The following is a 21,317-nucleotide window of genomic DNA, read 5'->3' as shown; positions in this document are numbered from 1 at the left end:
GTACCTTTGACCTTTTGACCACATTATTAAATTGTCTTCTCTATATTCTCATAATTAAGCTTTGTTGAAAATTGGATGAGAAATGCTTAAATGGTAAAAAATACACGTCATGGCCCAGCCAGACAAACAGAAGTAGCCTATTTGCAAAACCCTTTCTCTTTCTGTGCAGGGGATGGGCTAATTATATCCAACTTATTCGGAATGACACAACATAAAGGACCCATCACTAATAAACAAAATGTGGGCTAATTATATCCAACATACTGGGAATGACACATAACATAAAGAACCCACCACCAATAAACAAAATGTGGGCTAATTATATCCAACATACTGGGAATGACACATAACATAAAGAACCCACCACTAATAAACAAAATTTGGGTTAATTATATCCAACATACTGGGAATGACACATAACATAAAGAACCCACCACTAATAAACAAAATTTGGGTTAATTATATCCAACATACTGGGAATGACACATAACATAAAGAACCCACCACTAATAAAGGCCTAGTCACACTTTGACGTTTTAGCCAGCAATGGCAACGTATTAAAATGTATGTAAAATGCTGGCTTACGTTGAACTTTTGATGTTTTTTTTAAAGATTCGGACATATTCATAACGAGTTGGTCGTATGCATAACATGTTAGTAACGGACACAGAACGTTTCGTTGTGTTATAGCTAACTTATACCAACGAATGCTGAGCCTGTTGTCGGCCTTCCCAACCTATGCCCAACGATAGTCTAACTTATGCATAGCGCGTTGCACGCATCGCCGACGATGACGTGACGTAGCTTATTAAAAGGCTGCTGCACAACAATTCAAATCATAACCGCCGCAGAAATGGAAGTGTCAACATCGCAGTCACACCTTGGCAATCTTGCCAGTGTATGCCGACCTCGGAAAAATGCGTCTAAAACGCTGGCGCACGTCGAATACAGTATGGGTAAGTTTGGTATGCGTGAATAAAACGCTAAAGTACTCCATCATACGTCGTATTAAGTGGAGTACGTCTTGTAATTATAAACGTGTTAAACATTTTATGACGTACTTGCCGTATGACACACGTTCCGCATGCGATGGGAATAAGTTGTACGCATGATATGCGAACGTTGGCACACTTCGACAAAAGTTACTTGTAAGGTGCTCATAAGTCGAAACACTCAAGGTAATGGTTAGCATCAGTGTTCCAGACTCCCTGTTTTTTTTATTTTTATTTATTTTATTTTATTTTTTTCTTCGGTATGACGGTGATGTCGACACTTCGATTTCTAGTGCGGTTATGATTTAAATCGTTGAGCGGCAGCCTTTTAATTATATTATATTATAACCGCACTAGAAATCGTAGTGTTGACATCACTGTCATACCGAAGAAGAAGAAAAAAAAAAAAACCCCAGGGAGTCTGGAACACTGACGCTAACCATTACCTTGACGTGTTTCGACTTATGAGTACCTTACAAGTAGCGTGTGTCGACGTGTGTCAAGGATCGCGTAACGTGCCGACAACACGTTACTCATAGGTTAGGAATAAGTTTCAGGTACGCTAACCATTACCTCGACGTGTTTCGACTTATGAGTAACTTGCAAGTAACGTGTGTCAACGATCGCGTAACGTGGCTACAACTTATGGCCAGCGTTATGCGGAACGTGTGAGTCATACGCTGGCATAAGTCTTAAAATTTCAAGCATGGAAAATTTGAGGACAACCGAAAAGTACGTTTAAAGCCAGCATACTACGATGTATGGCAGTGTTTTTCAGCGTGCTCTCAATGTTATCAAAACTTACCCATAACGTATTCGACGTGTACCAGCATTTTACACAAATTTTCCAAAAATCAGCATAAGCTGGCTAAAACGTCAAGGTGTGACTGAGCCTTAAACAAAATTTGGCCTAATTATATCCAACATACTGGGAATGACACACAACATAAAGAACCCACCACTAATAAACAAAATGTGGGCAAATTATATCCAACATACTGGGAATGACACACAACATAAAGAACCCACCACTAAAAACAAAATGTGGGTTAATTATATCCAACATCCAAGGACTTGACCCTCGCCAAGACTTGTTTTGTTTGGTGTTTGTGTAGTTTTGTGTGGTGTAGTTTGTATGTCGTTTGTGTACTGGTGTGTTACGTAATTAAAGAGACATAATTAGAACTACAACTTTATAACTGCTGACAGTGATGTCGAGATACCACGATGGCCCACTTTGATTGGACACCTGACCCTGACCCATGATGTTTTTAAACATTATTATTCAATTGAATTCAGAATGGGATTAAAATAAATTCAAATCAAATGGAAGACCAAATAGGTACAGTCCTGCAATGGTGTAATCAGAAGGAACCCAAACAATCAAAAAGCAAAGTTGAAGTCAGGGGGAATCTGGATAGGATTTGGGTTTCAGCTGCTTCTCCACCATAAAACTCATCAAGGCACACCCAAGTGAGCCATATTAAAAAAAAAAATCAAAAATAACCTAGATCAAAAAATAAAATAATTCTGGCTGCTAGATCATGTGTCCAATCAGGTTGAATTTTATAACCTACAGTGCCTATATAAAGTCTACACCCCCCCCCCCACTCCCTTCCCCATCAAAATTTTCACTTTTTGTTGCCTTTTCTCCGAGAATCAAATTTTATTAAATCAGACTTTTTCCACCTTTATTTTCACATCATAACCCATGACATCCAAGTGAAAAACAAATTCAACAAATTTCAGAAAAAGAATTAAAAATACAAAACGAGAATATCTTCGCTGGATAAATATCCATCCCCTAAATTAATACTTGGTGGAAGCACCTTTGACAGCAATTACAGCTCTGAGTCTGTTGGGATAGGTCTATACCAACTTTGCACACTATGATTGGACAATATTTACCCATTCTTCTGTACAAAACTGTTCAAGTGGAGCATTCATGGACAGCAATCTTCAAGTCATGCCACAGATTTTGGATTGGATTTAGGTTGGAGCTCTGACTGGGCCCCTCAAGGACATTTATCTTTTTGTTCTTTAGCCATTCCAGTTTAGCTTTGGCTGTGTGCTTTGGGTCATTGTCATGCTGAAAGGTGAATTTCTGTCCGAATTTCAGCTTTCTTGCAGAGGGCAGCAGGTTTTCCTATAATTTCTCTATTTTGCTCCATCCATTTTCCTTTCTATCCTGACAATTGCCCCAGTCCCTGCTGATGAGAAACATCCCCATGACATGATGCTGCCACCACCATGCTTCACAGTAAGGATGGTGTTCTTTGGGTGATGTGCTATATGGGGTTTGTATCAAACGTAATGTTTTGCATTTAGGCCAAAAAGTTCCATCTTTGTTTCATCAGAGCACAAAACATTTTGCCACATGGCTTCAGAACCTCCAGAGTATTTTTTGTGTACCTCAAATGGGACTCAAGGTGGGCTTTTTTGAGCAATGGCTTCCTTCTTGCCACTCCACCGTACAGGCCAGACTTGTGCAGTGCTGGGGATATTGTTGTCACATGCACTTCGTGACCAGTCTTTGTCATAAAGACATGTAGCTCTTTCAAAGTTGTCATTGGCCTCTTTGCCTTTCTGATCAGTCTCCTCCTTGCTTGATCATCCAGTTTAGAGGGACGGCCTGATCGAGGCAGATTATTATTCGTGGTAGCAAACGCCTTCCACTTCTTAATGATTATCTTGACTGTGCTCCAAGGGATATTCAAGGCCTTTGAAATATTTTTTATACCCATCCCCTGATCTTTGCCTTTCCACAACATTATCTTGGAGGTCTTTTGAAAGCTCCTTGGTGCTCATGGTTGAGTCTTTGCTGTGAAATTCACTACCCAGCAGAGGAAACCTACAGGAACAGCTAATTTTATTCTGAAATAATCAGAATCACTCCAGTTCAACATGGGTGGAGGCCAATTAACTTGGTGTGTGATTTTGATGGTGATTGGTTATACCTGAGCTAATTTACAATCGCTATTTTAAGGGGGGTGGACACTTATCTAACAAAGATATTCTGGTTTTGTATTTTTAATTAAATTTCTGAAATTTGTAGAATTTGATTTAATGCAATTTAATTCCAGGCGACAAGGCAACAAAAGGTGAAAATTTTGAAAGGGGCTGTAGACTTTCTATTGGCACTGTATATTCCCCCATCACTATTCGATCATAATTATGAAGTTTCACATCAATCGGTGAAGCAGTTCAGGGGAAACAATTTTTAAAAAAAGATTTCAGCTCAATTCAATATGGCTGCCAGACCTTGTGACTTATCAAAAATTTGTGAACACCGCAATATGCCCAAGGCTTAGGGAACGTGTGTGAAGCTTCCCCTCAATATCTGTCCAGCCATTATGGAGAAGAAGATTTAAAAAAAATGGGTTTTCTGGTAAATCAAATATGGTTACCAGACCATGTGACCTATCAATTATTTGTGAACACCCTGGTATCCACAAGACTTGGGGAAAATGTGTGTGGTTTCCCCTCAATCTTTCCAGCTGTTCTGGAGAATATTTTTTGTATAAGTTTTAGCATAAATCCAATATGGCTGCCAAACCATGTGATCTATGATGTCATATGTGGCAACGTTTTTGTTCTTCATGGATGGACAGTCATACCTGTAGTTTTGCCTCGATCTGTTCAGCCATTGCAGAGAAGAAAATTTTTGAAGGTTAAAAAAAAAAAAAAAAATGGCTACCAAACCACGTGACTGATGACATCAATTTTTTTTCTGTGTACAAATTTATCCCTAGATGACCTTCAAAATTTTTCATACTGATAGGATGTAGCGTTATATGTATGCAATCATGATGTCATAACGAATGCAGCTATGACATCATTAAAAAAAATGGCATGCTTATTCTCCAAGTGGAGTACTTGCTATGCGCCAAGTTTCAATTTTTTCCTTGGTGTGGTGTCAGAGATGCAGAGGTCCAAAATTTTCCTTTTTACCACCATGGCTGCCACACCACATGACCTATAACGTCATAATTGTATCATTAAGACGTACTACATGAGTAGTGTCTCCTATGGTGAAAAATCTGTCAGTCTGCCAAGTGGTTACAGAGAAAAACACTCACGTTCTGTGCAGACAAAGAAACAAACAGACAGACAGACAAATTGACCCAAATGCAACACCCTCTCATCTGGCGAGGGTAATAAATAAGGGCCCACACAAACGTGGTATAGAAATACTGCTTGACCAACTACATAATCTGCCTTCAATAAAGGGGCAAATATCAATTAGTTATCTCATAATTGCGACCTCAAATGGAGTGCTTCATCAAATAATGGCAGATATGATTTTACATTGACTATTTCACAGGAAATCACTGGGTTATTAGATTCCATGAAACCCATCATTTAATTAAAAATTTACAAACCTTCCTTCAACTTTTTCCTTCATTCCCACTACTGTGTACTGGACTGGACCTTTAACAGAAAATGTAAATACACATCGTGGTGAAAAAGGCAGGGAGACCGAGTTTAATGTCGAACTAGTGGATTCGAGAAAATTGCCTTTCCACAGAGTTTTCACGTGAAACTGCATAGGCACATTCGGGTTCTCCAAGCTCGGTTGCGCAGAAACAGAATCTATATATTACTAAAACTCTCATCTTGTATGTATGTATGTTCCTGAAATACAGCCAAAACGGTACACGATAGCGCAAAAAATTTAGGGCCACCTTACTCACCATTCGCCTGTGGTGTCCAGTATCGAGTTTCGTTCAAATCGGGCAACGACAAAAATTATTTAAAAAATCAATTCCCGATTCAGTCAAGTACTCTTCGGGAGAATTTGATCAATGCAAACAACCTCAGTGGTATAGTTCGCTGGAGCTATCTTTTTTTTGAAATGTTTTTTTTTATCAACTGCTGGCACAACGGGAACCCAACGGGTTCATGGGGCATCTAGTATAATCTAAAAATCGTCATCAGCATGAAGAGCCAGAAGGCCATGAAGGGGTATCTCCTCAGGGCCAGAAATCTCGAGCAAAGGCACAACATTCTCACAACCTACCCACGAACAAATGTCGCTGCAAGGTAATTTCTTGAGAAGACAAGAGCATCTCCCTTCACGTTCATAATTCTCAAATCTTTCTTACTTCCTCATAGCTCTCTCAATCGTTGATTTATCGGTGAAACGCATGTAGCACTCTCGGCGATATCCATATCCGACGGGGGATTGCAGCAAATCTTTCTGGCGCTCTACCGTACTCAATTTCATAATCATCGAGAGCATTTTTTGGCAATTTCAGTTTCTCTGCTTCCAGTAGATTTCCACTGATGAAAACTTGTAGCAAATTTCATCCAGCTCACATCAGAAAAAATAATTATCTTCACTATGACCCCTTCCACAAAATGCACGCAGCAGGCCATCGAGAGACGCCAATGATTGGCTGTTTTCATGGATCTCTATCTATCAAACAGCCAATCGCTGGGTCGTTTATTCATTAGAGACCCTATGATTGGCTGTTGTTTCTAATTGTGAGAAAGACGTCAGTTGTGATTTGTCTACTAAGTATTATGTCATCACTCTCGATTCCATTGGGACATCTGGCAATTTTCGAATTGAAAATTCTGCAAAACACTCAATCTTTGCGAAAATGAGCATCAGTATTTGTGATAGGTGGTTCGTAACCTGTCATCGGTGTGAATATGAAGTACTCCCACGGAATGGACAATGGAAATGCATTTTTAAAGACTCGGCCTGTGGTCCATGATGGAGAAGGTAAAGCGATCTGACCTTTTTTTTCAAATTCAATCTGTCGATGGCCAATCAACACTGACCCCCATTAAACTTGAACATCACAATGATTTAATCAGGGCATTGCAAAAGAATGCTGTCAAACTGCAAACGCTTTGGCTCCCTTTTTTTTCTTAATGCACTTGAGTATGTTTAATTTCACCCAGCAATAAAAAATAAAATCTGGAAAAGTAACCAATTGCTTTTGGCCCTCTCCTCTCTAATATGGCCCAAAGCAGTACCTTTCTCTTCTCTCCACCAATTTGTTCTCATAATCTCCTTTCCCTCCCCCACTCTACACTAATAAATAGATGTCCCAAAGAGAATAAGTAAATTGATAAACAAGGACATTTGTGGAGTCTACGAGCGGAAAATTGGATTGGTCTTGATGATGTAAAATGCCGTAATATTTTGTCCAAGTACTGCTAAACGGACTGGTTGTGAAAGTGTCAAAAGGCGATTTGTGTTCTTCAGTGTCCAAGTCCATAATTCATTTGAAATAAAAGGTTTCAAAGGTTGTTGAAAACAAATTTCGGGAGTTTACCACCGTTGATGCAGCATCTCTTGCATCACCTTATTTAACACTGTGCCGGTTCTGCGAAACTGTCATTCCCCAAGGAAATGGCTCACAATATATAGTGCTTCCAGAGATAGTTATTTTTGTAGTATTTGTTCCAGCTCGTCCTTCCCTTATTTCTCATGGGTTTATGGGCCAATATGTGTTGTGTGTGTGTGAATAAGTAGCTTTTCCTATCTTAAATCTACACATGAACCTCTCCTTCATGCCATACATACTTGCAGTCAATTTGCATACACATGTCGAACCCCGATTTGAATTGCGTGCCATTATTCAACGTTCACATCACCTCAACCTTCACCATAAATACAAACTTCACAACGTCTTTATGATAATCGCAACACCTTTGAAACATTAACCAACTTCGCTGTACATTCACCATTACCACCTCAACCATAACAAACAACCACCACACTACAATGCACCGCTACCATCGCTTCAACCACAATCACTGCCTTTTGGAAGTAACGAGTTGCAATGGGCGACACGGACCGTTACAGACACTTGGACCCTGGATGTTCAGACATCTAACTCCGAGCACCGAGAACATAATGTGGCCGTCTTCAAGGCTGTACCCATGCATGGGCGGAGCAAGCACCGGGGTAATTGTCCTTGCACCAATGGGTGTGCTAGAAAACTCCTGCAGCCCATCCTAATCTGCCTTGAGGCTCCTCCCTCGCCAAGTAACTATAAAGAGCAGTGCGTCCCACACGGTGCACTTGCTCGAGGCTCACCTAATTCAAATTGGCTTGGTAGCGAGAGGCGGAAGCGGAACAGAGCTCACGGAGCAGGGCGTGGGGTGAGCAAGACATCCAGGCACCAGATCGAGTGCAGTCATCGGGCCAAACCAATAGCACAAACACTTACAGACTTCCTCATGTTCATGAGCTATTTCCTCACACGTTCTTCTTTCTTATCCGTCTCGTCTGCTGTGGATGCATATTCATAAAATAACTCTGTGATTACCCGGGCAAGTCCCGAATGGTTATCCCCTTCAGGGCGGCCTCACTGATGCGCACCTTTTACAGTTACCTATATGCACCACTTCACACCCACACTTCCTCAGACACCTTCAGTATTGCATCCAGGACACCTTCAGGACACCATCCAGGACACCATCCATGCATCCAGGACACCTTCAGTATTCCTCCTCCCCCCACCAACCTCCTCAGTGACTTGGCTGCACGGGTTCATCAGCTCAATGTGTGAATCAAGAGGTTGCAGACACCTCATCCTTTTCTCATCTTTCTTTGCTATTGTAACTTTCCTCAGGAGTGTTTCTGATGGCGCTTGTCATATTCATTTAAGATTGTGGAAGTATTAGAATGGTATAGCTCTGCACTGTCTTTTCTTTGAATATAACTATTTTCTTTTGCTGCACCTCACCAATCCTTGCTGTCCCTGCTATAGAATTTTCCCTTGTATTAAACCATTGCTTGCTTGTGCTACATACCTTTCCTCACCCTTTGCTGTAAATAAATTATTTTTTACTGTATTGTACCCAGTTCATAGCGTCTTTTCCTCCAATGGTCTAGCTAGCATAATCCGCATGTAGTATTTGCCAGGAAGTTATGCCCCACCGATTGGCTTTACTTGTTCGCCGGTGCGTACTTGGCAGCTCCGCTCGGCTGCACCTGGATAAGGTAAGGTAAGACAAGTACGCATTGAGGGCACGAGCCCCCCCCCCCCACCCCACCTCCTTGACACTGTCATCCAAAGGAAAGGTAACATGCAAAGTAGTGATAACCCTGCCAGGATTGGTAGTACCAATCAGCATTCGTGGTTGATTAGCAACCTGCCGAGCCGTGGAATTATCCGCGGCTGGTACCCTCAGGAACGGGTGTTTGCGAGGAACTCGAGCGCTTCCCCTCCTGGTGAACCTTGAACCCTGGGTCATAACAACACAGTACATTCGTTCTTTATGCCCGTGGTATGTGTCCTTTATAACGTCCTTAAAAACAGGACTTGTATTGTGTGGCGTTTGTGTACTGGTGTGTTCCATAATTAATGAGACGTAACTGGAACTGCCACTTTATAACTGCTTGCAGTAATGACCAGGTACCAAGATGTCCTGCTTTGATGGGACCCCATTTTAATTGGACACCTGACCCTGACCCATGACGTTTTTTATCATTCAATTGAATTTAGAATGGGATTAAAATAAATTCAATTCAAATCAAATGGAAGACCAAATAGTACAGTCATGCATTAGAGTAATCAGAAGGAACATGAATAAGTTAAAGAGCAAAGATGAAGTCATCAGGAGGAACCTGGATAGGATTCTCATTTCAGCTGCTACTCCTCCACCCTCAAACCCAACCAGGCATTTTCAAGTGAGCCTTCATCAAAAAGAACCCAGATCAAAAAAATTACATAATTCTCGCTGCCAAACCATGTGACCAATCAAGTTGAAATTTAAAACATGTATTCCCCATTACTACGAGATCATACTTGTGAAGTTTCACATTGATTGATTCGGCAGTTCCAGAGAAAAGTTTAATATTTTTCTTCAATCCAATATGGCTGTCAAACCATGTGACCTATCAATTATTCCTTCACAAACTTGTACACCCATGGCTTGGGGAACACTTGTGTGAAGTTTCCCCTCAATCTGTACAGCCGTTCTGGAGAAGATTTTTTTTATAGGTTTTCGGTTAAACCCAATGTGGCTGTCAAACCATGTGACCTATGGCATGTGTGTGAACCTTTTATTCCTCATGGATCGGCAGTGATAATTGTAAAGTTTCGCCTCGATCTGTTCCACCACTTCAGAGAAGATATTTGAAGGTGTAAAAAAAACACAAACAATATGGCAGCTGAATCACTTGACTGATGACATCAACTTTTTTTCTGTGGATCATTTTATCCATAGATGACCCTCAAAAAATTTCATACTGATCAGATGCAGCGTTCTTGATATGCAATGATGGTGCCATCACAAAGGCAACTCTGACATCATAAAAAAATCACTTATTCCCCATGAGGAGTACTTGCTGTGTGCAAAGTTTCAATTTTTTCCTTGGTGCGGTTTCAGAGATACAAAGGTCCAAAGTTTTTCCAACATGGCTGCCATACCACGTGATCTATGACATCATAATCTAATATATATTTGGCCTGTCTATCTGTCCTTTATGCAAACGCAAACCATTTCATCTCGAGGTCCCAAGAAAACAATTTTACCTAGAGCTACCAAGAAAGGAGTGCATAGTGCACGGGATATGTAACAACACTTTGTTTGACTGTACCTGCAACATGAACAAGGGTTTGATTTGGCTTGATTCCAGATTCTGGTGCATTTTTCCCAAAAATCGGTCCCGTCATGTGTGTAATTGTTGTTACAGGAAGTTAATGTGGCAATGTTTTTTTTTTGCAGTTTTCGAAAAAAATCCCAACAACTTTACCATGCCACCAAAGAAACGGGCAAGTTTGGGCAGATCTACATCAGCAGGCAGGAAATAAAAGAAGCCCGGAAGCAGGAAAGCTCACAAGAAAGACAATCACGCCTTGAAGCTGACCGTGAACGACATGCAACAGCCAGAGCAACAGAAACATTGCAAGAAAGATAATCTCCTCAAAAAAAAACAAACAATTAATCAAATTCAGCCTTTTGTTTTAAACTTTATCTTATTTAAACTGGGGAAATGATGTGAAATTTATCCCAGGCAACGCCGGGTACCTCAGGTAGTTATCAATAAAACATTCTACATGAGTAGTTGCTCCTATGGTGAAAAAGTCTCAATCCGACAAGCGGTTGCGGAGAAATACAATAAAAGTTCTGTACAGACAAACAAATGAAAAAAAATCACTCATAGAGTGACATTTGGCAAACCAGAACGAAGAAGAACGGCACTTGGGAAAGCGCTTACTCTGCCAGGCGGAACAGTTTACGTTTTGTATCCCATTGATAGGCTGGATTTGAAACAAAATTGAAATGGCTTGTTCTCGTCACATAACCAACTCTAATCCACCTAATTTTGTCACAACATACTATATGTACCGTAGTTTTTGGCCCTATCCTCTCAATTTTAGGAATTAGGCCTATGTTAACCTTTTGACATTAAAAATAATTGGTGGTTGAATTAATTGACCTGATATGCAAATCTTGTTCAACTTTCAAGTCAATCCGATGAAAATTGAGGATTTCAGAAATTGCACCTAAGGTTGTTGACCTCAAAAATAATAGTTGGTTGAATTCAGTAACCTGATATGCAAATCCTCTTCAAATTTCAAGTCAATTGGATGAAAATTGAGGATTTTAGAAATCTAAAAAAGTTGTTCATCTTTGACCTGTAATGACCTTTTGACCTTAAAAATAAATAGGATTCTGTCGAACCACCAACTCTCGAATTTGGTGAAGTTTCGTGAAGATCGGTTTGAAATTGTGACCTGTGGGTGATTAAAGGTAAGCGAACAGATAAACAAACAAAAACGGAAGCTGTCAACATACTTGTCAAAAAAAAAACATTTTTTTTGCCAAGTAACAAACAAACGCACCCAAATGCAATACCCTCTCCTCCAGCAAGGGTTCAATACTCATACATTCAAAACCTATCCAATGTAATGAGAATGAATCACACTATATAAAACCTTCATGATCAGCTTTATTCATACGTAGTGTAGTGTTTCAATGTGGGTTTAACAGCCTGAAAGACGAGATGAAAACGAAGAGCAAAGCACGTAAACGGCATACAGAATCAAACACCAGCTCTTCAGATTCCTGTTGCAAACTTTCAGCATCACATGTAAGGTGCAACAACATCTGGCAGAAAATATCACAGTTTGCTAGATGGTATTGCAAAACACAACAATTTGTTTGAAAATACAAGATGGTTGGGGAGAGAATGGTTGTAAATAATGAACAGGACTTATCTCCAATGATGGCAACATTCCTGCTTCACGTCACCACAATTTCAGTTCTCTTAGCACGATAGCTGGTATTGTCAGTGTACAGTTGCTATAGGCAGCAAACAACTACAAAAATAATTTAAAATCAATTACAAGCTTAGTGTTGGCATAACTGTTTTTGTTAGTGTTTGCTTTGTAGAAATGGGGAAGATAAAGAGAGGAGGAAAAAATGGTAGAGGTGGAGGGCTGGGGGGGGGGGGCTGTAGAGTGGCAATTGTGGAAATACAGGGGAGATAGGCGAAAGCCTGCAAGTACGGGAAAGGCAAATCAAACGATGTCATCACAGGCCAGATTTGCAAAGATGTTCAGCCATTTCTGCTACTTTCTTGTTCAAATTTCCACCATGAACTCCTTCCTTCCCCATCACCAGCACAAGAGCTGTCAACAGAAGTAAAATAACAGCCATTAAACAAACAGATTACACCTTTTATATGAGAATGGCACTCAGTAGAACGCATACCTCCCAGGCTGACCTTGCTCTCGTCACCAAACCAACTCATCCACAAAGTTTTGTCCGAATCTATCCATAACTGTTTGAGATATTGTGCTCTATCATTTTTGGCACGATCTCTCAACGGTGAAGAATCGCTTAAAAAAATTAAAAAATTTTTTTTATTGTATTTGGATCCACGAGAACATGTCAGGCCCATTACAATTTTGAAATGCTATACAGTACTATGTCGTTTTTGGTCCCATCTCTCAATGGTGAAGAATCACTTAAAATTTTTAGTAATTCTCGTATCCAGATCCAGATCTTCACCAAAATCTAATCAGTTCGTCCTTGTCACACTCCCAACCTGTCCACAAAATTTCATTCCGATCCATCCACAACGTTTTGAGATATCCTGCACACAAACAAACAAACAGCAGAGGTGAAAACATAACATCCTTCACCTTCGGTGATGGAGGTAAATATCCTACTCACAGACAGACAGGGGTGAAAACATAACCTCCATCCACCTTCTGTGGAGGAAGTACATATGTTACTTTTCCACAAACCCTTACCTGAAGAAGCACGACCAACAGCCAAAGAGACTGAGGGGTGTTCTGGGCCAGGCCGTCCACGTAGATCAATGGTTTTCTGATCAGTGTTCATGCTATCACGAATGACAGAGAATCGTGCACCGCCAAGCATAACCCCACGTGTCAGCAAGGCCTCACGTTCACTGCCAACCAGTGCACTCAGCTCTGCTGGCTTTGTGGTTGGGGGGAGGGGCAGAGGGGATACAGTTAATACTTATGAGACTTTGCAAGAAAAGAAATAAAAGGTGATGAGATTACTAAAAGACTTGAAAATATTTTAAGGTTTAAAAAATAAATAAGGGCTTATAAAACATACCTACATTGCTGGCATGCAACATTACAGCGCGTACACACGTGTACACACGTGTGCGCGCGCGCACACACACGCACACACACACACACACACACACACACACACACACACACACACACACACACACACACACACACACACACACACACACACACGCACACACACACACACACACACACCTCAAATTGATCATCATGAACAACATCTCGACGCATTCAAATACTGGTGAACAATGAGTGTCAACACATTTTGGTGAACTATAGTTTCTGTGCATTTGCTGAGTTGGATAGGGTGAAGATCACCTGGTTAAAGCATGCAATTCGTTAGTTGGTTTTCTATTACGAACATTGTGGCACAAGCCCTGTTTTTTTTTATTCAGTTAAACTGCTTGTTAGCTAACATATATCAAATCCAGAGCATAATCAGCCACGACCTTCTGGGTGTGGTTTCCACCTCCTTGGGTGTGGTCATGATCCAGAGCATGCAACAATGTTGCTTTTAGTTACAATAGTAGGTTGAACAGTGAACTGTGTGGATAATAATCAGTGTGTGTCTGTATAATTTTCCCTGATAAAATTTGTATTTCCCCCATACCTTTTACGTTACTTCAACATATCCCAAAGTACTTTTGCCCTCTTGCTGCTTTTGTAATAAAATCTGGTCCGATGAACCATCATGAAGGAAACTGCCCTATTTCGCAAAAAAAAAAAATAAATCTTGGAATTAATGAGCACTCTCCATTGTCGAGACTTACTGGCGGCCCCACAACTAGCATAAACAAAGTGCGTTCCTTTTTCTGAGTACATTCCTCTGAATATACAAGCAAAGAGAAGCTCAGACCATAAATTCACGTCATTGAGTAAGGCCTCAAGATAGCCATTTCCTCACCACATTCAGGAAACGAAGGTGTAGAGAGCAGTTTCAACACATTCACATTATACAAGCACTGGCAATGTACAATGGAGAGGTCCACAATAAAATTCCTCCGAGCAGACACCGAACTGTTAGACTGCTTTGCCTAGTTACCTTCGCATTCTGCGAAAGGTTATGTTTTGGTCGCTGTGTATTTATTTATTTGTGAATATGTGTGTTTGTTTGTTATTCGCATAACTCAGAAAGTATTAAACCGAATTGCATGAAATTTGGTGGGATGATTCGTGAGTATCCAAGGACGATTTGATTAGATTTTGGGAGTGATCGGGTCAAAGGTCAAGGTCAAGGTAATGAAAAGGTCAAAAACACTCTTTTGAGCATAACTTCCTTCATAATACAGCTATCAACATGCAACCACCGCCATATTGTTCCATGATGAGATACCTTTCGGATATGTAGTGTCAGATTTGACGTAACGTCATCGGAAGTGCGTCTAAATGACATCACAAGATGACGTAAATTTTCAATTTTCGATCTCATCAGTTTTGATCATACCGTTTTGTAGGACTTACCTTAAGGACGTCACACACCAAATTTGACTTCGATCGGACTGACCGTTATGACGTCATTGACGTTTGAACATGACGTTTTTCAATTGTGGCTAAAATGTCCTGATATTTTACATTCAAATATCTATAATTTATAAAGCCACGTCTCCCAAATCCAGGCATTAGGATCAGTACCAAAATATCTGTTTATTACCTTCGCATTCTGCGAAAGGTTATGTTTTGGTCGCTGTGTATTTATTTACAAAGCAAAGTCTCCCAAATCCAGGCATTAGGATCAGAGCCAAAATATCTGTTTATTGATGTAGCTCTGATCTGATCTGATGAGCTCTGATCAAAATATCAACTAACTCTGTAGTCAAGGTCACACTCAAGGTCAAAATATACTTGTAGGCATAGCTTCAGATCTAATAGAGCTATTGACATGAAACAAACGTTAAAATGTTCAGTGAACTACGAGCTTTCAGAATGGTAGTCCCCGATTGGACGTAACATCCCCGGAAGTGTGTCAAAATGACGTCAAAAGATGACATCATTTTTCAACTTTTTAATTTTTCAGTGTTTATCATTCCATTTTGTTGGACGGCCTTCAAGGAGATTACACACCAAATTTGACGTCAATCGGACTGACGGTTGTGACGTCATGGACGTTTTAAAATGACGTTTTTCAAATGTGCCCGGAAAAAAGTTGCGGCGGCGAAGGTATGCGCTCTACCGAGTGCCCGTTCTAGTTTTTTCAGTTTATCTAGGGAATGAATCTTTAGCAGACACTTCAACAGGGTTTCACCAAATTCAAGAAAAAGTTATGCTCCCCTTCCTCAATAGACTGTGTGAAGACTACAATCATATTGTTACGGATCTGGTCTCGGGGGTGCAATGGGGGATAGATTAGCATGGGCTGGCAGGATGGCCTAGAGGTACGCACACTCACCTCTAAGCTGTCCAGCCTGGGTTCGAATCCTGACCCAGCTGTAGACTGTCATACCGGTGTTTCACAGGCAGGGCGATTCTTCAATGTGTGTACCATCCCTTGGATGGACGTTCAACCAGATGTCCCATCTGCCAGCATTAGCTGGTGGACATTAAAGATCTCATGGTGTCTTTCACAAAGAGTAGGCATCTAAGTGAGCTATCGCCGGCATGATGGCGAAATTCCAAATTCCTGCCCCAACCTTAATCGAATGTCAGGCCTGGCCAGCCGGCTCGTGAAAGACTAAGGCCAAGCTTCACCTGGCCAACCTCACAAGAACGTGGGAATAATTGTGGCCATTACCAGAACAAGAAGATGACAAGATGTGTTGGCACAAGTGTGGCATAATTGCCCTGCGCACGTGAAGTGAAAAGCAGGGTTAAGCAATTGGTTCATGTGCGTCTGTCCATCTGTCCTGTCAGTTTATGATGGAGGAACAGCTTATTTAAATCTAATGTCATATTTTGAACACAAATCGGAACATGAATAGGAAGACAAGTCCTTCGTTTTACTGTACTTTATCTCTGGATTCGTCCCGATCGCACATGTGCAGAGAGAAGCGAGATAAAGGATGTCATAATGGACACATAAAACAGGCACAAATATCTAATGTAATGTATTCGATAGGGTGATGCAATAGATGCTGGAGAAAATAGCAGTAAATTCCGGAATTAAGTTTACCTATGTGACTTTTACAATCTTTATTTTATTTAAATTTAATTACATACTTCAACACTGTTGTACACAAACCGTCTGTCATAATACTTCCAAGATTTTCCAGTTTTGCAGGACAGTACTTCAATTTAAATAAAGATAGAGGGGTGGTGTGTAAGTGGGGTGGTGTGTAAGGGTAGTATTCGGGACTGTTTCTGGTCCACTTCATTACCATTAAACTTTTGGATTAAAAAAAATGATTGTTAAAAACCATTATTCTGTTAAAATTGAAGTAAAATTCAAGTTGCACTGTGTGGGATATCGTGTTCTATGAACTCTCTATTTCCAGCAAGTGATAAAATGTGTTGAGCATGTGTTTATAAAGATCTAGTCCCCTCACCCAAGTGTCCGTATCGAAGCTCTGCCTTCCCACCCTCCATACATTCTTGAATCTTATCTGTGTCGTTTGTCTTTGTGTGGAATTTACACACAAAGACAGTTTTAGAACTCTCCTCTTCTCTTCTCTTCTCGGCTTTGCATAAAAGACAATGGGTGCGGTCCACATGCAATCACGGGGTCAGCAGAAAGCCACCAGACAAGCCAAGGACATGCCCGTATAAGGACCTCTGGTTGGTGGTACTGTTTGACGAGCATGGCCCATGAGCGCTGGAATAGGCCCCGTGGGATTTATAAAAATGAGAACAGCGGGCGTGCTGCGTTCAGTCTTTCAGTCCTTCACCACTTTGTCGTTCATGTCGCTGAGTCCAGTGAGTGGGTTGTGTGATGGATGCAGTGTTGTTGGCCCAGTAGAGTGGCCCATGCTTTCCAGAACAGTGGTTGGCGGTTTGTGAACCAGAGTGGGAGAGTTCTTTGTGGTTGTTGGTGTCTAACAAGGACAAGCCATGCACAGAATAGCTGCGCACCTGACCAGGAGTCTTGTAGCCGTCCGAGCTGAAAGCTATCATAGGGAGCTGGGCCACATGTGTGAAGCTAAGCCATGTGTGTGAAGCTGACCTCACGCAGCACAGGTTTCCCAAAGCCAATGAGTCACAGAAATACCAAAGCATTTCTGCGACTCATTGGATGTGACACAATCCGTCAACTTCCCGACCCGGTTCTCAGCCAACGGGACTCCATCCCTTCTCGATTTGATTTTGACCAATTTCACAGAAAATGTCTGCTGCTGTTCTTCTGTTCCAATCGTTTCACCTGACCATGTTCTTGTTAAAGTAGACATTTGTCTGGCCATTATTAGAGAACCACTTCAGCGCCGACGAATCTGCCACTCATGGCTCGCAGACTTCTGCTCCTATCTCAGTCAACGTGTGGCCCTTCATGGAGTTCTCTCATCCCCTCTTCCTGTCCAGGCTGGAGTTCCTCAAGGTAGCGTTCTGGGCCCTGTGCTTTTTCTGGTTTTCACAAATGACTGCTCTGACTCTGGAAAATCCACTTTATCTCTTTGCTGATGACTCCACCCTCTGCTGTACCATCTGTCATCCCTCAGATCAGCAAGCAGCAGCCTCTTCACTCTTTGCAGATTTGGATAAAATCACATGCTGGTACAACACTTGGAACATGTCTTTCAATCCTGATAAATCTCACACTCATTATATCTCTCCGAAAGGACCGTCCAGAAAACCCTCTCTCAACCCCCCCCACCCCCACCCCCGCATCTACTTTCTTAACAATCCTCTTCAACAAGTCATTTCATGCTTTTGGGTCTCACTATCTGTCATGATCTTTCCTGGGAAAGCCGCATTTCCAAGCTGGCCTCCAAAGCCAGTCGCCGACTGGGCATCCTCCATCGTGCAAAGTCCTTCCTTGGCACACCTGAGCTCCTGACCACATACAAAGCTTTTGTCTGCAGCCTGATGGAGTACTGCTCTCCCCCCTTTGGTCTGATGCTCCCGCCTCTCACCTTTCTAGGCTTCATGCTGCACAAACGAAGGCATTTAGGATCATTGGTTCTCCCATGATGAAGCTGAGTCTTTAGGTCTCTTACTATCTCACCGCAGGCAGGTCGGTGGTCTTTCTGTCTTCTACCATTTCCTCTCCGGTGTCACCCACTCTGCTTTGTCTGTGATCTTCCAACCCCCCCCCACCCCTCCCCAAAAAAAATTCCGTAGGGTGCTTAAGGTCTGCCAGCAACTCCCATCTGGTGAAACTATCAAAATCAAGAATCAGAGCTCACCTTCACTCTTTCATTCCTCTTTTTTCCCCACTTCTGGAACAAACCCCCACACTCTCTTCATTCCCACTCTTCTCTTCAGTTGTTCAAAACAGCTGTTCACCAACATCTCTTATCACCCTCCATCCAAAACTATGATCTTTTCTACCCCCGTTAATCCACCCCAAACCTACCTCCTTCAAATTCCCCGTAGTGTCCATCTTGTTTACCCCATGTATCCCACCCCATCCCTCTCCCTTCCACAGATCTCCTAATGTCTCTGTTCCCCACTGTTTTGTCCTTCCCTCTTCCACCCCTCTTGTCTCCTGCCCCCCCCCCTTGTTGTGCGTTGTGTGTTAGCTCTCATACGAGCCTCGACAATGTATACAAAAAAAAAAGTATGGTGTTAATATCATGAACAAACACTTTTCTTTTTCTTCATAAACTTAATGTAAGAACTCCTGGATCAACAAATTTAATCCTCTGTCAACTTCAGGGCCACAATTTTACTGATCGACTTTTTACAGAAGCCTTGAATCCATCAATCTACCATGAATATCCACCAACCATGGAGTAGGTGCCCTTTTGATATCAACTATCCCTTTCCCAGTGTCTGTACCTCGGTTCCTGTGTAGATAATCACCATGACATTTACCTTTGATAGAGACAAGAGATGTGGAGGTTTCTGTGATAAAAGAAAATTTGACAATTCATCGTGCCGGTCTCTCATGTCCGATTCATCAAGAGAGGACGTGTGCCTTTGTACTCCAAGTTATCGATGTCAAAAGCTAAGGATACTTTCAATAACTCCCGTTTATATGGTATATTTTTGCTTGTAACTAAACTGTCTGAAATTGTACTTTTGATGCTTCCTGTAACTTATGCATGTTCCTCTGTGCTTGTGTCCATACAAGTCTGCTCATCTCCTTTCTTTTACTTTCCTTACCATATTATATTACTTACTCATGCTAATCTATTCTAATGCCCTTACTAACACAACAGCTTCATACTCCATGTGTCGAACGAGCAAGAAAAGAAAAAGAAAGAGGAAAAAAAGAAGACCTTCTTCTTCTTCCTATTAACCAGGTGTTCTGCACTTCTCCTCTTCTCAAATGTCTGCCCAATATTTTACATCACAATTATTTGTCGTTTCCTCTGACTTACAGTCCCCAACAACTCTAACCCCCCACACACACACTCACCTCACCCCTCACCGAGTCCCGACTCACTTCCACCAGTTTTCTCATGGATGTGTTTCACTCTTTCTAACCCACCAAACCATTAATATCACATGTCCACACTCTGCCCATTTTGCTTTATTTCCGGGTTCATATTACGTTATTTCTGGAGCCACAGGTAGAGACTAAGGTTTGCCAATATTGAAGGAAATGTTTATTTTAAGAGACCAGCATCTAATCAATTCGCATGTCAGCATAGTATTGCACCTGCTGGCTGCCTATCAGTGAGATGGGGGTACCATATGACATAGTGTTGTCACATCCTCAATTAAGAAAGTGCATTTTCCAGAGCATCAGATAGGTGGTTCATATGCATGAGGAACAGAAATGGACCAAAGAATCCAGATGCCACTGGGAGAGAAAAGAAGAGGGTTTCAGTGATAGCAACCCTAACTGCACAAGTGGCAGAGGTCAGAAAGCCAGATATGAAGACTGCCTTACATGCCGCAGGCAGCGAGTTTTGCAAGCAGTGTAGGATGTCAAGCTGTGTTGAATGCCCAAAGATAGGTCCAATGAGACAGCCCTGACCTCTTGTTTGCGATTTGGGGCCTCCGACCATTGCTGAGAGACAAGTAGCAGCGTGCCCATAGTTGAGTGACCAGGACAGACTTGAAACTGATAGTCACAGCACATGCTGTTTGAAAGAAGGAAAAAAACAAAACAAAAAACATTAACAACAATGATGGCTTTCATGCCTTTACTTACAATTTGAAGTAAGCTTACTGTCCTGTAGTTGAGACTTGAGAGTATTGTTTTTCACCCTTGTTGATGGGAGTGATATGAGCAGGATTGCAAAAACGGGCACTGATGCCATCTGGGCCTAGGATAGATTCATAGTCTAAGCTGGAGAGAACTTTCTATACCTTCTCGGGTGAGAGAGACAAACAGTCGGCATTGGGTACGAGGTGTTAAGGTGGGTGATAAAACCCAAAGTTCTTCCATTAATCAATGTCCAACAGGCAGGTGAGTGTATCCAAACATGCATTTATTTAAAATATAAAGCGCAAGCGATACACAAAGAACACCAACGCGATACTGTACATACACAACTCCTGCTAACTGACTTTTCTCCCGTCCCTGCTCAATCTGCTTTATAATTTACTCGTAGAGTACCACCCTCTGGATGGGTAGACTTTGCGCATTACTTGCTGAAAAAGTATAGTCTGTGTTTTGCAAGAAGATTATAGATGTTTGTGTGGTGTGCACTTAAAAGGTTTGAGATGGTCGAAAGGTCTAAAGGATACTTTCTAATAGTCGTTAGGGTCAAAGGATTTTAAAACTCTTAAAGCATGT

General features: G+C 41.5%; 1 protein-coding gene and 1 long non-coding RNA gene across 2 annotated transcripts in view; one reads left to right on the top strand and one right to left on the bottom strand.

The window, feature by feature from the left end:
• LOC147024259 (uncharacterized) overlaps positions 1 to 11,195 on the top strand; it is a 29,080-nt gene extending 17,885 nt beyond the window's left edge. The window contains exon 3 of the long non-coding RNA XR_015058950.1: positions 10,689 to 11,195. This is a non-coding gene — a long non-coding RNA (uncharacterized LOC147024259). The remainder of the gene's footprint in view (positions 1 to 10,688) is intronic.
• A 703-nt stretch (positions 11,196 to 11,898) lies between these two features.
• The window catches only part of PFN1 (profilin 1), a 26,968-nt gene continuing 17,549 nt past the window's right edge, over positions 11,899 to 21,317 (bottom strand). Inside the window, exons 2-3 of the mRNA XM_085884020.1 lie at positions 13,226 to 13,415; positions 11,899 to 12,598 (exon numbers count right to left, since the gene is read on the bottom strand). Of these exons, the coding sequence (XP_085740146.1) occupies positions 12,501 to 12,598; positions 13,226 to 13,415 (288 nt within the window). The 3' untranslated portion in view covers positions 11,899 to 12,500. The remainder of the gene's footprint in view (positions 12,599 to 13,225; positions 13,416 to 21,317) is intronic.

This window comes from Eptatretus burgeri, chromosome 6, assembly GCF_056783735.1.
Source record: "Eptatretus burgeri isolate ZD-2024b chromosome 6, Ebu_testis_v1, whole genome shotgun sequence".
In the NCBI taxonomy this organism is placed as follows: domain Eukaryota; kingdom Metazoa; phylum Chordata; class Myxini; order Myxiniformes; family Myxinidae; genus Eptatretus; species Eptatretus burgeri.
The sequence above is the reverse complement of the archived record's forward strand: the minus strand, read 5'-3'. Positions and strand labels throughout refer to the sequence as shown.